General features: G+C 41.6%; 1 protein-coding gene across 1 annotated transcript; it reads left to right on the top strand.

Moving 5' to 3' along the window:
- The first annotated feature begins 2,213 nt into the window (after positions 1 to 2,213).
- LOC147429976 (cellulose synthase-like protein D3) lies at positions 2,214 to 9,415 on the top strand. Its single transcript, XM_086496162.1, has 3 exons — positions 2,214 to 6,092; positions 6,207 to 7,011; positions 7,095 to 9,415. The coding sequence occupies exons 1-3, from the start codon at positions 5,182 to 5,184 to the stop codon at positions 8,796 to 8,798; spliced, it is 3,420 nt and encodes a 1,139-aa protein (XP_086352288.1). The 5' UTR covers positions 2,214 to 5,181; the 3' UTR covers positions 8,799 to 9,415.
- The last annotated feature ends 4,392 nt before the right edge of the window (positions 9,416 to 13,807 follow it).

The following is a 13,807-nucleotide window of genomic DNA, read 5'->3' as shown; positions in this document are numbered from 1 at the left end:
GCCTATTTCTACCACTATTTTGGGGTATATTACATGATTGGGAAGTGACCAATCCTTAATAGTTGTGTTGTTTGCACCTAAGGCTATGGTCTTTCTCCTTAAAACCCCATAGTTGAGCCGACTTTTTTTAAAGCTTTTTTGATTAATTTTTTTGCCTTTTTCTTGGTGCTTTTGGTTGCATGTAGATGGTCAATTAGAGGAAAATTGTATTTCAATTACAAGTAGCCCAATTCCCTGTTTTGAAAAACTTTGGGACTATGGTATTTGAACACATACACTACAACAAGGTGCACGTCTGTGAACGTCTCTTGCAAGAAGACTTGTGGTGAAGAATGCCTTTTCTCTTTTTCTAGGCATACATGTGAGTCATATCCACAATATATTTGTCATGCACCCTCTCTAAGCTTTCTAACCTCTCCAAAATTTCATGTCTTGACTGATCTAATTCTTTTCCTACATGCTAGGTAGAAACTAAGAGTTCTAGCAATAGATTCACATCCATGCTACAAGCAAGATACTTTTCAACCAATACATAATTTTTTGTCTCAATTTTAATTGCGCAAATAGTATATTTACTAAGAAAAGTGTGTTTTGACAAGGACTCAACCTAATTTGTCCACTCACATTTCACCAAAATCAAAAAGCAAGAATTTGATAAAAAAGGTCTAGATTGACATATATAATTGTTTACAAACTCGTGAACATCGAGTATCACGATTAACCAGTAGACTCCCAACCATTCAATATCCAAAGAGTGTGATATTTGGCAACTGTAAGCTCAAAACCATGGTGTGAGCAATGAGCATATAGTGCTCTTGCTTGGCTAATTCAATGCACAATTGAAAGGCTTCTTCCGATGATTTTGCTTTTGAATGTCTTACTAATAGTTGGTAGATTCTAGATTGCTTTGCTACTTGCCTCTTGCCCCGCAATGAGATCCAAAATGAGATTTTCTGTATGGTCATGAGAGCCACCATCTTTTGAGACCACTTTGGGATCCTTTCCAATTTTAATAGAACGGCATTATATAAGTCATCATCTAGTTCAATACGAGCTTCTTGATTTGTAATTCAAGAATGATAGTCAGCTTGTTGATTTTCAACCCCTTCTTTACTAAAATTAAAAGTCAAATCTAAACAAGATAATGAACCATCTTACAATGCTCCTTGATTTGTGAAGGTATTGTATGGTTTGTTGATTTGTTGACCAAATATAGCAAAGCTTGATGGCTTACAAAGGAAGTGAACTTGTTGGCAAATAAGTTATGCCTTAACATCTATCTATATGCTTAATGTTTTCATTTTGGTGGTAGTATAATATTGCTCTACACTATTCAATTGGTCCTAGTGTAGCAAATTAGGAATGTATATTTGCTTCGCCAATTTGAGCCAATGTACACCCATTCACAAAGTTGGAACATCTACGTGCACATGAAGGACTTTGTTCCAATGGAGGACTCAAGAATAGGTGACAGTAAAAGCACATCATCAAGCTTTTGAGAAGACTCAAAATCACATTATTGACTAAATCTCTCTCTCTCTCTCTCATTCATGTGTGTGCCCATGGGCATGCTAATCGCCACTTTTTAACATTGCATTTTTGGGTGAGAGGTTTTGCTTTGACTATTCAAGGTGGTGTTTGTTGTCCTGTTTCCCTTCCTTTGGAGTGCCAAGTTTTGATTTCAAGGCTCGTCGGATACATCTATGAGGTCTCTTAGGAATGTTATTATGATGTTAAACATACTCTTCTTCTTTGTCCTCTCTCTCTCTCTCTCTCTCTCTCTCTCACACACACACACACACACACACATGTATGCTTGTGGGCATGCTAATGGCCATTTTGTGAAATTGTCTTTCCGGTGTGAGAGGTCTTGCAAGGATTTGATTGTTTGCAAAGGAAACTTTTGTCTTAGTTGGAATATGCTCAAACTTTTTGTCTTAAGAAGCAGCATGTATGAATATGAATATGAATAATAAGATGAACCATCACATAGAATGTATTTGATTACAAAAGACTAAACTTGTTTTGATCAAATGTTTATGTGTACTTCTAATTAATCTATCAAGTAAGGTTAATGCCAAAGTTGGTGAGGAGCACACAAAAGTTGAACTCATTACCTTCTATAATTTATTATGTTAGGTCAATTACACAAAGAAGTCTTGGTCTTTGATAGCCAATGAAAAATTGATGATTTAAAAGTCAATTGTGATAAATGAATAGTAGTATACAAGCTCTAAAGAAGCATACAAAATGTTCCTTTCTTGATTTTTTCTTTTTGAAATCTTCCCAAGAGATGGTACTCTTGTGTGCAACATAGAGATTGTGACAAGGAATGCAAGAAGCATGTGCCAATGTCCATTTGCTTCAAGGTCAACCAAAAAAAAAAAAAGGATTTCAAAGCAAAACCTACCTTGAATTATGCATGAAGAAATGGTCTGTCCATTCAAGACCTTGGAAAATTATTACATGATCGGAGGCAAACAAACCTCAGAAGACTGAAGGAGGCCGTGTGTTTGAAGGAGGTTTTGAGGTGGCAAGCTTCGCAGAAATTATACAAGAAAGCAAAGTGCTAACATGGACACTCGGGCACAAGCAACACTCGGAGGATTGGTCTAGGACTACCCGTGCCTTGTTGTCAGCAGATGGAATGCCTAGGATGGGGGCAAATCTTGGCCATCGGTAAATAAAAGATCTCAGAAGGACAAGATTATGGACCTTGTGTATCATGGATGAGGGGGCGGGTTGGTAGGGGTGGCTGCCTTGATAACCGATGTAATTATGGTCCCTAGATGATGTCATGGCTTAACAAGAGCATGACAAGACCTTGTAATTTTTTGGGTTGTTCAATATAATTCACTCACAATTGTGAGTTTTGCTATGAAAAAAAGAAAGATACTCATTCGCTTCAGCACAACTAAGGCATGCCTACAACAATAAGTGATGGATTAAACTAGTTTCTTGCTTGCAATTTGTTAATAGTTTTATTATCCATATAGAATACTGACTATTAGCAATTGCTTAGATCTAGCACAAACTATAATTATTGGTGGCACCTAAAACACAAGAAAATTTATTGACCCCACAATGATAAGGATAATTTGGCTAGAATATTTTTATTTGGTCGATTGCCACGTCCCAAATAGCAAGAGATTATGCTAACTATCATATAAGCTACTCTTAAGTAGCACACACTTTGTGCTGCCTATCATCTTGACTAACCCCAAGACCCAATGATATAAGCAAGGATCTCAATTAGCTTACATATTGTAATGCACACATATGTGTGTTGCCTAGCCAATGCCACTCAAATTGAGTAGCTCACAAGTCTTGCCACCTCTTGGTTCTCATGCATTATAATGTCTATCCATCGAAGTCATGAGTCGAGGGGCAGGTGATCAGTGCCATCCACCTATTCAACATTCTTGTGCGGAATCGACTGCTGCAGCGCTTAGATGCACACCACGTCAGCATGCAGAATTTATGCAGTCTGCACACAATGGAGCTCCAATTTAGTGCATGGAATTTAATAAGGTGCTACCAGATCAACGCTTATAATTTTCTCTGCTGCAAATCGCCTCGTCAGGTTACAATCATTGTCCCCCTCCCCACGACATTTGACGCTCAAGAAAGGACCACAAGTGTCTTCTCCCTTAGAAAAATGCTCCCCCTGTATGGCTCCTGGCCTTCGCTGGTTGCCATGGCAAGGTAGCTTTTTTCTGGCGTGGTCCTTTCCCTACACCATTGCACACTTAACTACTTTGGAGCAAAGTCTTTGGAAAAATGATTTTATGGAGACAACTTTGGATCCTTTTCACTCCTTATGAGAAGGTGAAAACCAAATTTGAGAAGGATTGAACTTTCAAACTAGAAATTTTGCAATTTGAGCCACCCTCAAATAAAAAATTTGATAGAATAGGTTTTGGATAAAGCAAGCAGACCTTGCTGAAGCCTTGCTTTAGGAGGACATCATTTCTCACATTATATGGATATGGATTTACTTAAAATGTGTTTTGAATGATGATTGCTTTCTTCCTCTTCATCTTTGGAGAATTCCATCTTAAATCAATACTAGTACAGCCGGCCGCCTTCAACGGCCTCTCTCTCTCCCCCTCTCTCCCTCTTTATCGCGTGAAAAGGGGCTTTTTTTTCGTTTTGGACTTTAGCCTTCATGTCGCAAATTGCGACACGTGTAAAAGGCTCCCCCTTCTGCCATATTATGTTAGTAGATACATTTAATTATACAACAATTGAAAATCTTGCAAGAAATTGATGTTCTTCCCTTCTAATTTTTTAAGGTGGTGGCACTATTGTGCCAAGGGGATTATAACCTAGTGGTTAAGGTGGATGCGTGCGTGCGTGCGTGCATCTCAGACCCGCATTTGATAACCTGCAGAATCTTTCAAATCTCAGTTGTTTCTCCCTATTTTAAAAAAGAAGACTCATTAAGGCCACAATCTGAAAATCTTTATAAAGTGACTTGAATAAGCAACTTTCAAGCATAAATTAAATTGTCATAATGGAAGAGTTTGATCATGGAAGGATGCCCATGAAATTGAAAGCAGGAAGCTAAGAAAATTGTTAAAATTGACATGAAAAGAGTGCTTATCTAAGGTTGTTAAGCCTTGAATCATACCTTTTAAACTTCCAAGCTTTCAACTTGAACAAGCCACCAAGCAAGATATTCTGGGTCTGTGTGTGTGTGTGTGTGTGTGTGTGTGTGTGTGTCAAGAAAAGGAGGGCTTGGTACCCTTTGTATTACGTTACCGAATTACAAGCCCGAAGGCATTACATCAATCCGTAGGCATAACAAAATAAACAGATCCGGTAATGAAAAAACCCTTGAGATATTCAATAACAACAAACCATGGGGGAGAAACTACCTCTCTCTCTCTCTCTCTCTCTCTCTCTCTCTCTCTCTCATTTGTGTGTGTGTGTGTGTGTGTGTGTGTGTGTGTGGAGGGGAGGATTCACTTTTACAAAAGTGAAACTATATTCATGCTTCAAAAGCTAGAGAATTTGTAAGAAAGCCTAACATATAACTCTATTCCAATTGCAAGAAACAAGGTTAAGCTAGAGTTGCCTTTCAAGACTTACAACAGCAAGGTGTTCTCTTGGGGCTTCACCTGGTCATCCTAAGCATTACTGTCATTTTAACTGGCCCACACAGATAAAAAAATCATCATGAGTTCTCCTTCCTTACCATCAATCTTGTCGAGGTCCATGGGACGGTCCTTTCGAAATCCCACCAAGGCAGACCATGGATTACTCATTCCCAAATGCCCATCAGCCACCGGCAGCTATCTTTCAAACAGAACAAATTATGCAAGCCATTATGAGCCCATCTTTAACCTGAAAGATGAGCTTTGTGGGTCTCCCCCTTTACCTACAGAGAAGAGTATCAGTGTTTGTATCGCTTGTGGCCCCGACAATCACACCATGTTACATGGAAGGCAAAGCAACCATGGTGGTCCAGGTGCTGTAATTACAGGCATAAAGGCGCCGGGGCAAGATGAGCACCGAGCAATCTTCAATGATAGTTTCGAAAGCATGGAAGATCGCCCGATCATATTTGATACCAAGGAATGTGATTCCCAACCCAACTCTCAACAAGAGAGAGCCTCCAGTCACTTCTGTTCAGTAGATGGTTGCGACAGTAGGGTCATGCACAATGAGCAAGGGACACTGATTTTCCCTTGTGAATGCAAATATCCCATCTGTTGTGATTGCTATATGGATCACCTCAAAGAAGGTGGCACATGCCCTGGATGTAGAGAGGAATACAAGGGGATAGATGATAGCGAAAGCCTTCCATTCCCTCTACCTGCAGGCCCCTTGGAGCCATGCATGGATCGTACCCTTTCACTCATCAAATCAACCAGAACAGAGATGGTGTTGTCCACCAAAAAGTTGGAGTTTGATTACGCACGCTGGTTGTATGAAACAAAGGGAACCTATGGATATGGGAATGCATTCAAAACTCGCTATACTGAAGAGGAGGGCTTCGGCAGCATGTGCGAAGATTTCACAGAAAAATCATCCCGCCCGCTTGCCCGTGAAAAGAAAATTTGCACTGCAATCATCAGCCCATACAGGTAAGCCACTCATGCTAACAAATTAGCTCATATTGATAAAATTAGCAGCCATGCTTTCGAATTGGCAAAAATCTGCACCCATATTGACATCCACTCGCATTGTGAATTGCTCAGATTGATGGTGCTAATCCGAGTCATATCTCTTTTTTTCTTCCTGGCATGGCGTATAAGGAACCCAAACAGAAAAGCAATGTGGCTTTGGGGCATGTCTGTGATTTGTGAAATATGGTTTGCCTTCTCATGGATCTTGAACCAACTGCCTAAGCTGATGCCTATCAACCGATCCACTGATTTGGAAGCTCTCAAAGACAGATTTGAGAGACCTAGCCCTAGCAATCCTGCCGGACGCTCCGATTTACCTGGCATTGACATCTTTGTGACAACTGCTGACCCCAGCAAAGAACCGCCTCTTGTCACTGCTAACTCTATTCTCTCCATTCTAGCTGTGGACTATCCTGTTGAAAAAGTGGCATGCTACCTCTCCGATGATTGCGGGTCGCTCCTCACATTTGAAGCCTTGGCTGAGGTGGCTTCTTACTCCAGAGTTTGGGTCCCCTTCTGCCGAAAGCACAACATCGAGCCTCGAAACCCCGAAAATTACTTCAACAGCAAAGGTGATGCCACAAAGAACAAGGTAAGAAAAGACTTTGTGAAGGATCGTCGCAGAATCAAAAGAGAATATGACGAGTTTAAGGTTAGAATCAACAGCTTGCCTGACGTGATCCGACGGCGCTCAGACGCTTGCAATGCTCAGGAAGAAACCAAAGCAAAAAGAGCTCAAATTGAGAGAGGTGCGTACCTGCTTGAGAAATTAGAAGTGCCCAAAGCAACCTGGATGGCAGATGGAAGTCACTGGCCTGGAGGATGGGATACCCCAGTAAATGATCACTGCCGAGGAGACCATGCCGGTATCATACAGGTAAAACATTCCTCCCAATGAAGACTGGCTGTTATCTACCTTTGATTCTTTATAGTTTGTAAGCACTGACTGCTTACCTCTAGGTAATGCTGAGGCCTCCAAGTGCCCAGCCACTTGCTGGCGAATCAGAGAACATCTTTATGGATCTTACTGGTGTAGACACACGCTTGCCTATGCTGGTATACGTGTCGAGAGAAAAGCGGCCAGGCTATGATCACAACAAGAAGGCAGGGGCAATGAATTCCTTGACTCGAGTATCTGCCATATTGTCCAATGCACCCTTCATCCTCAACCTAGATTGTGACCATTACATTCACAACTCACAAGCTCTAAGGGCAGGGATGTGCTTCATGCTGGGAATAGGAGGGGAAAACATATGCTATGTGCAGTTTCCACAAAGGTTTGAAAATATTGACCCAAGTGACAGATATGCAAACCACAATACTGTGTTCTTTGATGGTGGCATGCGCGCTCTGGATGGGGTGCAGGGACCTATCTATGTTGGCACTGGGTGTATATTTCGAAGGACTGCTCTTTACGGTTTTCACCCTCCCCTTGCTCAAGATCATCATGGTGGGTGGTGCAATCTTTGCTCTGATTGTCAAATGCCATCAACCATTGATGAGACAGAATTTGAGATAATGGAGGCACAATTGCTGATTTCCAAAAACTTCGGCGCATCAGAGGTGTTTTTTGCCTCAATTCCAACTGCAGAGATCCAAGGACGGCCGCTCACAGCCGGCAACCGATACGGCAGGCCAGCTGGAATGCTAATGGCTGAGCAAAGAGTGCTAAGCACAGCCCTGGTGGCAGAGGCCATCTCTGTCATTTCTTGCTGGTATGAGGATAAGACAGATTGGGGCTCTAGTATTGGCTGGATATACGGCTCTGTAACAGAGGATGTGGTGACCGGATACCACATGCACAATCGTGGCTGGCGGTCCGTATATTGCGTCATAAAGCCAGATGCCTTCCGTGGTACCGCCCCCCTCAATCTCACTGACCGTCTTCACCAAGTACTCCGCTGGGCCACAGGCTCTGTGGAAATCTTCTTCTCGCGCAGCAATAGTCTTCTTGCTGGATCCCGAATGAAGCTGCTACAACGCATTGCCTACCTCAACATTGCCATGTCCCCTTTCACTTCCCTCTTCCTGCTGGTATATTGCTTTCTGCCAGCCCTTTCCCTTTTCAGCAACGAGTTCATTGTAGAGACTCTCAATGCGATTTTTCTCGTCTACCTGCTAGTAATGACGATGACACTGTGTCTTATAGCCTTACTGGAGGTAAGGTGGTCGGGTATCACACTAGAAGAGTGGTGGAGAAATGAGCAGTTCTGGATAATCAAAGGCACCAGCGCCGACTTGGTCGCCGTGCTTCATGGCCTTCTTAAGGTAGTGACTGGAATTGACATCTCCTTCACTCTTACTTCCAAGCCCAACAGTGACCATGCCACTGATGAATTTGAGGATCTGTACATAATCAAGTGGACATGCCTAATAATTCCGCCCCTCACCATCATGATAGTGAATCTCATCTCAATTGCAGTTGCCGTGGCCCGCACAGTATACAGCTCCAAACCAGATTGGACTAAGCTTCTTGGAGGCACTTTTTTCAGCATTTGGGTTCTTCTTCACCTGTATCCATTTGCAAAGGGATTCACCGGAAGGCGAGGCCGCACCCCAACCATCATATGGGTGTGGGCCAGCCTCCTCGCTCTCACAATTTCTCTTCTGTGGGTCGCCATCATTTCGCAAAACACGTCCTTCAACACAGGCTTCCAGCTCTGAATCTCACTGATGCTTAGCACAAAATAGATCATTAAGCACAGTAAACCATTTCTCTGAGAAATGGGATAAAGATTGATGGCATGGCAACAAATTAAGCTATCGTAATCAGCCCAAGATTTTGATTTGCTTCTGAATGATCGCATCAGAGCTAGTAGGCCGCGCAAACGTTGTTTTTAGGTTGATTAAAGCGAATCTATTGGATGTTATCTTTTGTCTTGAATCTAGTAGAGACCCCACATCGCGGAGATGATTTTCTGTAGAATCTCAAACAATGCTGAGCTTTATCCGTGCACATACACATGTTCAGGCCGTATATAGATCTAATAATAAACATGAGCATCAGCATGATACACCTTTATCCTACCTCCTGACATCCGGATCACCCACTAAGTTTGGACCTTATGCATCCTTTGTTATCATAAACAACCTAGGTTCTCCTCCTCCTCTTCCTAGATCACACATGCACACACTATCCCATATCACATTAATTTCTCTAGTTCTTCCTCTCTTTATGTATTTTTCTTACTACGTCTATGTATGAATAAGAAGAGAAGAGTGCACATATGATTTTTTGGCTTGAAGCTAAGGTCGTTTGCTCAATAAGGAAGGTATTATCTGGCTTTTCACTCTTGCGTGGAGGAGGTGAGCATGGCTTCTAAGATTTTTTTAGTTCACTACCTCACTAAGTTCCATGCCTCCATATATTATGGTGGGCATATTGCATAGCAATTGGATCTACCAATTGATTAGTGTGTCAAAATGTGGATTCCTCTTTTCTATTTATAAGAGTGTTTTTTGAACAACGAGCTACTTGGGAAATAGAAAGAGAGAGACAAAGTGAGGAAAGGAGAGACTCTCTGGCCTTTGAGTTGCATAGATCTGCATGTCGTGCCTCCATATATTATGGTGGTAGTTGGTGATCTTGCGTGTAGGGCTCTCTCACTGTTGCAAGCCAACTTTCTACTTTTAGCTAGTCGTTGCTTTATTATAATTGTGTTGCTCCTCTTAATAAAGAATGACTGTGTGGAGCTTGCAGGTCGCATATAATTTCTTGCACCTACCTGGGGCTTGCGTGCTTTTGAAGAGCCATGAATGTGAGGCCCAAAAAGATAAGCCTTGATATATATATATATATATATATATATATATATATATATATATATATATATATATATATATATATATATAGAGAGAGAGAGAGAGAGAGAGAGAGAGAGAGAGAGAGAGAGAGAGAGAGAGAAGGTTGTGGTTTTTATTCGGGTAGTGGTTTTGGTGAAGCGGCTTACACTTCTTATACTATTGCTCACACATTGTTTAGGAGAAACTCGGCAGACATATATGGTAGAGGAAGCCCTTGAAAGCAATGACCGAGATGTCGTGATCTTCAAGGCCATTGCTTCATGGACTTTGTTCATGTTTCGCATTTCCTAGGATCAATGCATGACATCTCGAGTCTAATCCTCTCTTTGCATTTGTTCCTATTTAGCATATCATGCAATCAAAGCATGACATCTCAAGTCCAACCCTCTCTCTTTATTCGTTGAAAACAGTCCATTGCTTCTTGGCTACGCTCGAGACAGACCCTCGTTCCACTCTCAAAGGGAATAGTTCATAATTGATTCTTTGACCTTTCTTTCTATTATTCATATCCTACAATTAATGCATTCGAAGCGACTACATTCTGACTAGGAAGCTCATAAACAGGTTTTTAGGAAACCACATTTAGCATAAACACATGCTAAGCAAAGCTTTCAAAACATCTTTTACCAATAGCTCCTAAGTAACAATCTCAGCATGAAAGTTGGCTTTATCAATGTTTTTCCTTCAAAATCAAGCATAGGTGATTGCATCTGAAGAGAAGCTTCACGTGGTGTTGATTGGCAAAAAAACCCGTTGCTTCCTGCCACATCCTTGTTGTGAGCATATCTTGCAATAGATGCCTTCCAAGAGATTGCATCCCAAATAGAAAGCTCATAATACAGTTTTTGTGATTTCAAAACTAAATCACATATGTCATACATGTCGCCCCCATGCAAGGGTTTACAAAGCAAAATATCTTTTCATTTCAACATGAATTTGTGTGTCTCTTTCAACAACTTGCAACATGCCTTGAAGGTGCAAGCATAGATGATGAAAGAAGTCCTCACTTTGCACCCATGCTTGCATTTGAAGAGAAGCCCTCACTCGCATCCAATGCAAATAGCCCAGAGCTTCAGCATTCAATATTTGGACATATACAATGTAATCCAAAGGACTACATCAGGAATCGAAAGCTCATCAACAAAATTTTGAGCTTTCAAAATGATATCAGATTTGGAATACATCAACTAAATCGTTGTAAAACACATCTTTTTTCAACCCTATTACCTCAATATGCAACCTCCACTAACAATCACATGGTGTTTGCTCACGTCAATATGATCTTATATGAGCTACACATGCATTCAAGATGAAAGCATAGGTATTTGCACGCTTGAGAGAAGCCATTGCTTCACATTTAATGAAATATCCTAGCGCTTTGTCACCCTATTCTCGCTAGGACACATCCTCCAATCAATGCATTCCAAGAGACTACGTCTCAAACAAGGAGCTCATCATGCACTCCAAAGGATGCATAGCAAAGAAAGTTAAAAGAGATGAAAAGCATAAACTTCATTTCTCACATCGAAAGCCTTGCATAATGCCAAGACACGACCCAACTATATCTGAAGGGAATTTATCTCCACATCCTTGTGTCTCAAGAATCTGAGCCTGCATGTAGAGGGAAGCCTCCATTGAATGCATCCAAGAGACTGCGCGCATTTCGGGCTAGGCAGCTCGGAGGATGTGCTAGCAAAGCAAGTGAAAATCAGTTGCAAGCTCTCTCTCTCTCTCTCTCTCTCTCTCTCTCTCTCTCTCTCTCTCTCTCTCTCTCTCTCCACACACACACACACACACACACACACACACACACACACACACACACACACACACACGCGCGCGCGCGTGCACACACACACAAAAATTGCCAGCTTTCTCACACAAATCTCCCTTAACTAATTTTGCCATCTTTTCTTGTGTTTTTTCTCACCTACATCTTGAAAAAATGCAAGTGATTGCAGGAGGAGATCATCAGAAGCCCTTGCTTTGAGTCCCACTAAGAACAGCTAGAGCTTCCTTTACCCTCTCTTGTTGTGGATGACGTATCTGGACATGTCCACTAATTGGATCATTCATAGGATCACCGACTAAGTTTGGACCTTTATGTTCCTTGTGCATCCTTTGTTATCATAAACAACCTAGGTTTAATGCTGTACAATGGCTTAAATTTCAATGAAAAATCATATAAAGCACCCTTTCCTTTGTCATCAACCTACATGGAATTCCCAGCACAGCTCCCTCACAGTACAAATGTAACAGTCTTGGACACTCCAAGCAAGAAATCAATAGCAACACGTGTGAGAAACTACCACAACTGAACTTTAAAACAGAGATGAATTTTGTTTTAACGTCGTAGGACACTAACCCAAGAGACCTTGAAGATAAGTGGAGAGTTGACACATAGGCAGAGTTTTGCTTCTAGATGCACTGGCCCCAAAGTCTAACGCTCCTTTCGGTACTTCTTTCTTTATTGCTGCACAAAGGTAAAACAGTCGGGAGGGCTTTCTCTCTTCTTCCACAACTAGAACTAGTCTAATAAACCTGCCCTTCGACAGGTAAGCAAACATTCTTCAGTTATGAGTACCATTTGCCGCATAGAGTGGGTGTGGTAATCCTAATCAATCGCAGACTCTAGACTCTAAAATGGGTCTCCTCCTCCTCTTCCTAGATCACACATGCAGACACTATCCCACATCAATTAATTTCTTTGTCTCTAGTTGTTCTTCTCTCTATGTATTTTCATACTATGTCTATGTATGACTAAGAAGAGAAGAGTGCATTGATGATTTTTTGGCTTGAAGCTCAGGTCGTTTGCTCAATAAGGAAGGTATTATTTGGCTTTTCACTCTTGCGTGGAGGTGGTGAGCATGGCTTCTAGGATTTTTTTAGTTCACTAACTGTTCCATGCCTCCATATATTATGGTTGGCATATTGCATAGGTGTTTGCGCCGATTACAATTGGATCTACCAATTGGTTAGTGTGTCAAAATGTGGATGCTTCTTTTCTATTTATAAGAGTGTTTTTTGAACAGCCAGCTACTTGGGAGATAGAAAGAGAGAGACAAAGTGAGGAAGGGAGAGACTCTGTGGCCTTTAAGTTGCATAGAACTGCAATTAGCTTTGCCTCATCCAATGAGTACTGCATGCTTGCATGCTGCTGGAAAGGCTTGTAGTTTTCTCATGCAGTTGCACTCCAAGTGCTCCCCATTAAGAACATGATCATGGTATTTGTTTGCATTTAAGCGCCTAGTTGGTGATCTTGCGACGAGTAGGGCTCTCTGGCTGTTGCAACCCAACTTTCTACCTTTAGTTAGTTGTTGCTTATTATACATGTGCTGCTCCTCTTAATAATAATAACTGTGTGGAGCTTGCAAGTTGCATATAATTTCTTGCACCTACCTGGGGCTTGCGTGCTTTTGAGGAGCCATGAATGTGAGGCCCAAAAAGATAAGGCTTGATACACTGAATAGTGGAGGTGGAGAGAGAGAGAGAGAGAGAGAGAGAGAGAGAGAGAGAGAGAAGGTTGTGGTTTTTATTCGGGTAGTGGTTTTGGTGAAGCGGCTTACACTTCTTATACTATTGCTCACACATTGTTCAGGAGAAACTCGTCAGACATATATGGTAAAGAAAGCCCTTGAAAGCAACGATCGAGATGCCGTGATCTTCAAGGCCATTGCTTCATGGACTTTGTTCATGTTTCACATTTCCTGCAATCAATGCATGACATCTCGAGTCTAATCCTCTCTTTGCATTCGTTCCTATTTAGCATATCATGCAATCAAAGCTTGACATCTCAAGTCCAGCCCTCTCTCTTTATTCGTTGAAAACAGCCCATTGCTTCTTGGCTACACTCGAGACAGACCCTCGCT

Source organism: Adiantum capillus-veneris, chromosome 22 (genome assembly GCF_014529385.1).
Source record: "Adiantum capillus-veneris isolate H3 chromosome 22, ASM1452938v2, whole genome shotgun sequence".
Classification (NCBI taxonomy): Eukaryota; Viridiplantae; Streptophyta; class Polypodiopsida; order Polypodiales; family Pteridaceae; genus Adiantum; species Adiantum capillus-veneris.
Note: the sequence above shows the minus strand (reverse complement) of the source record. Positions and strands in the feature narration are given on the sequence as shown.

Coding starts and splice junctions, on each gene's coding strand:
- LOC147429976 (XM_086496162.1), top strand. CDS start 5,182: ATGAGTTCTCCTTCCTTACCATCAATCTTGTCGAGGTCCATGGGACGG. Junction 6,093..6,206: donor GCAATCATCAGCCCATACAG/GTAAGCCACTCA, acceptor TGAATTGCTCAG/ATTGATGGTGCTAATCCGAG. Junction 7,012..7,094: donor ACCATGCCGGTATCATACAG/GTAAAACATTCC, acceptor GCTTACCTCTAG/GTAATGCTGAGGCCTCCAAG.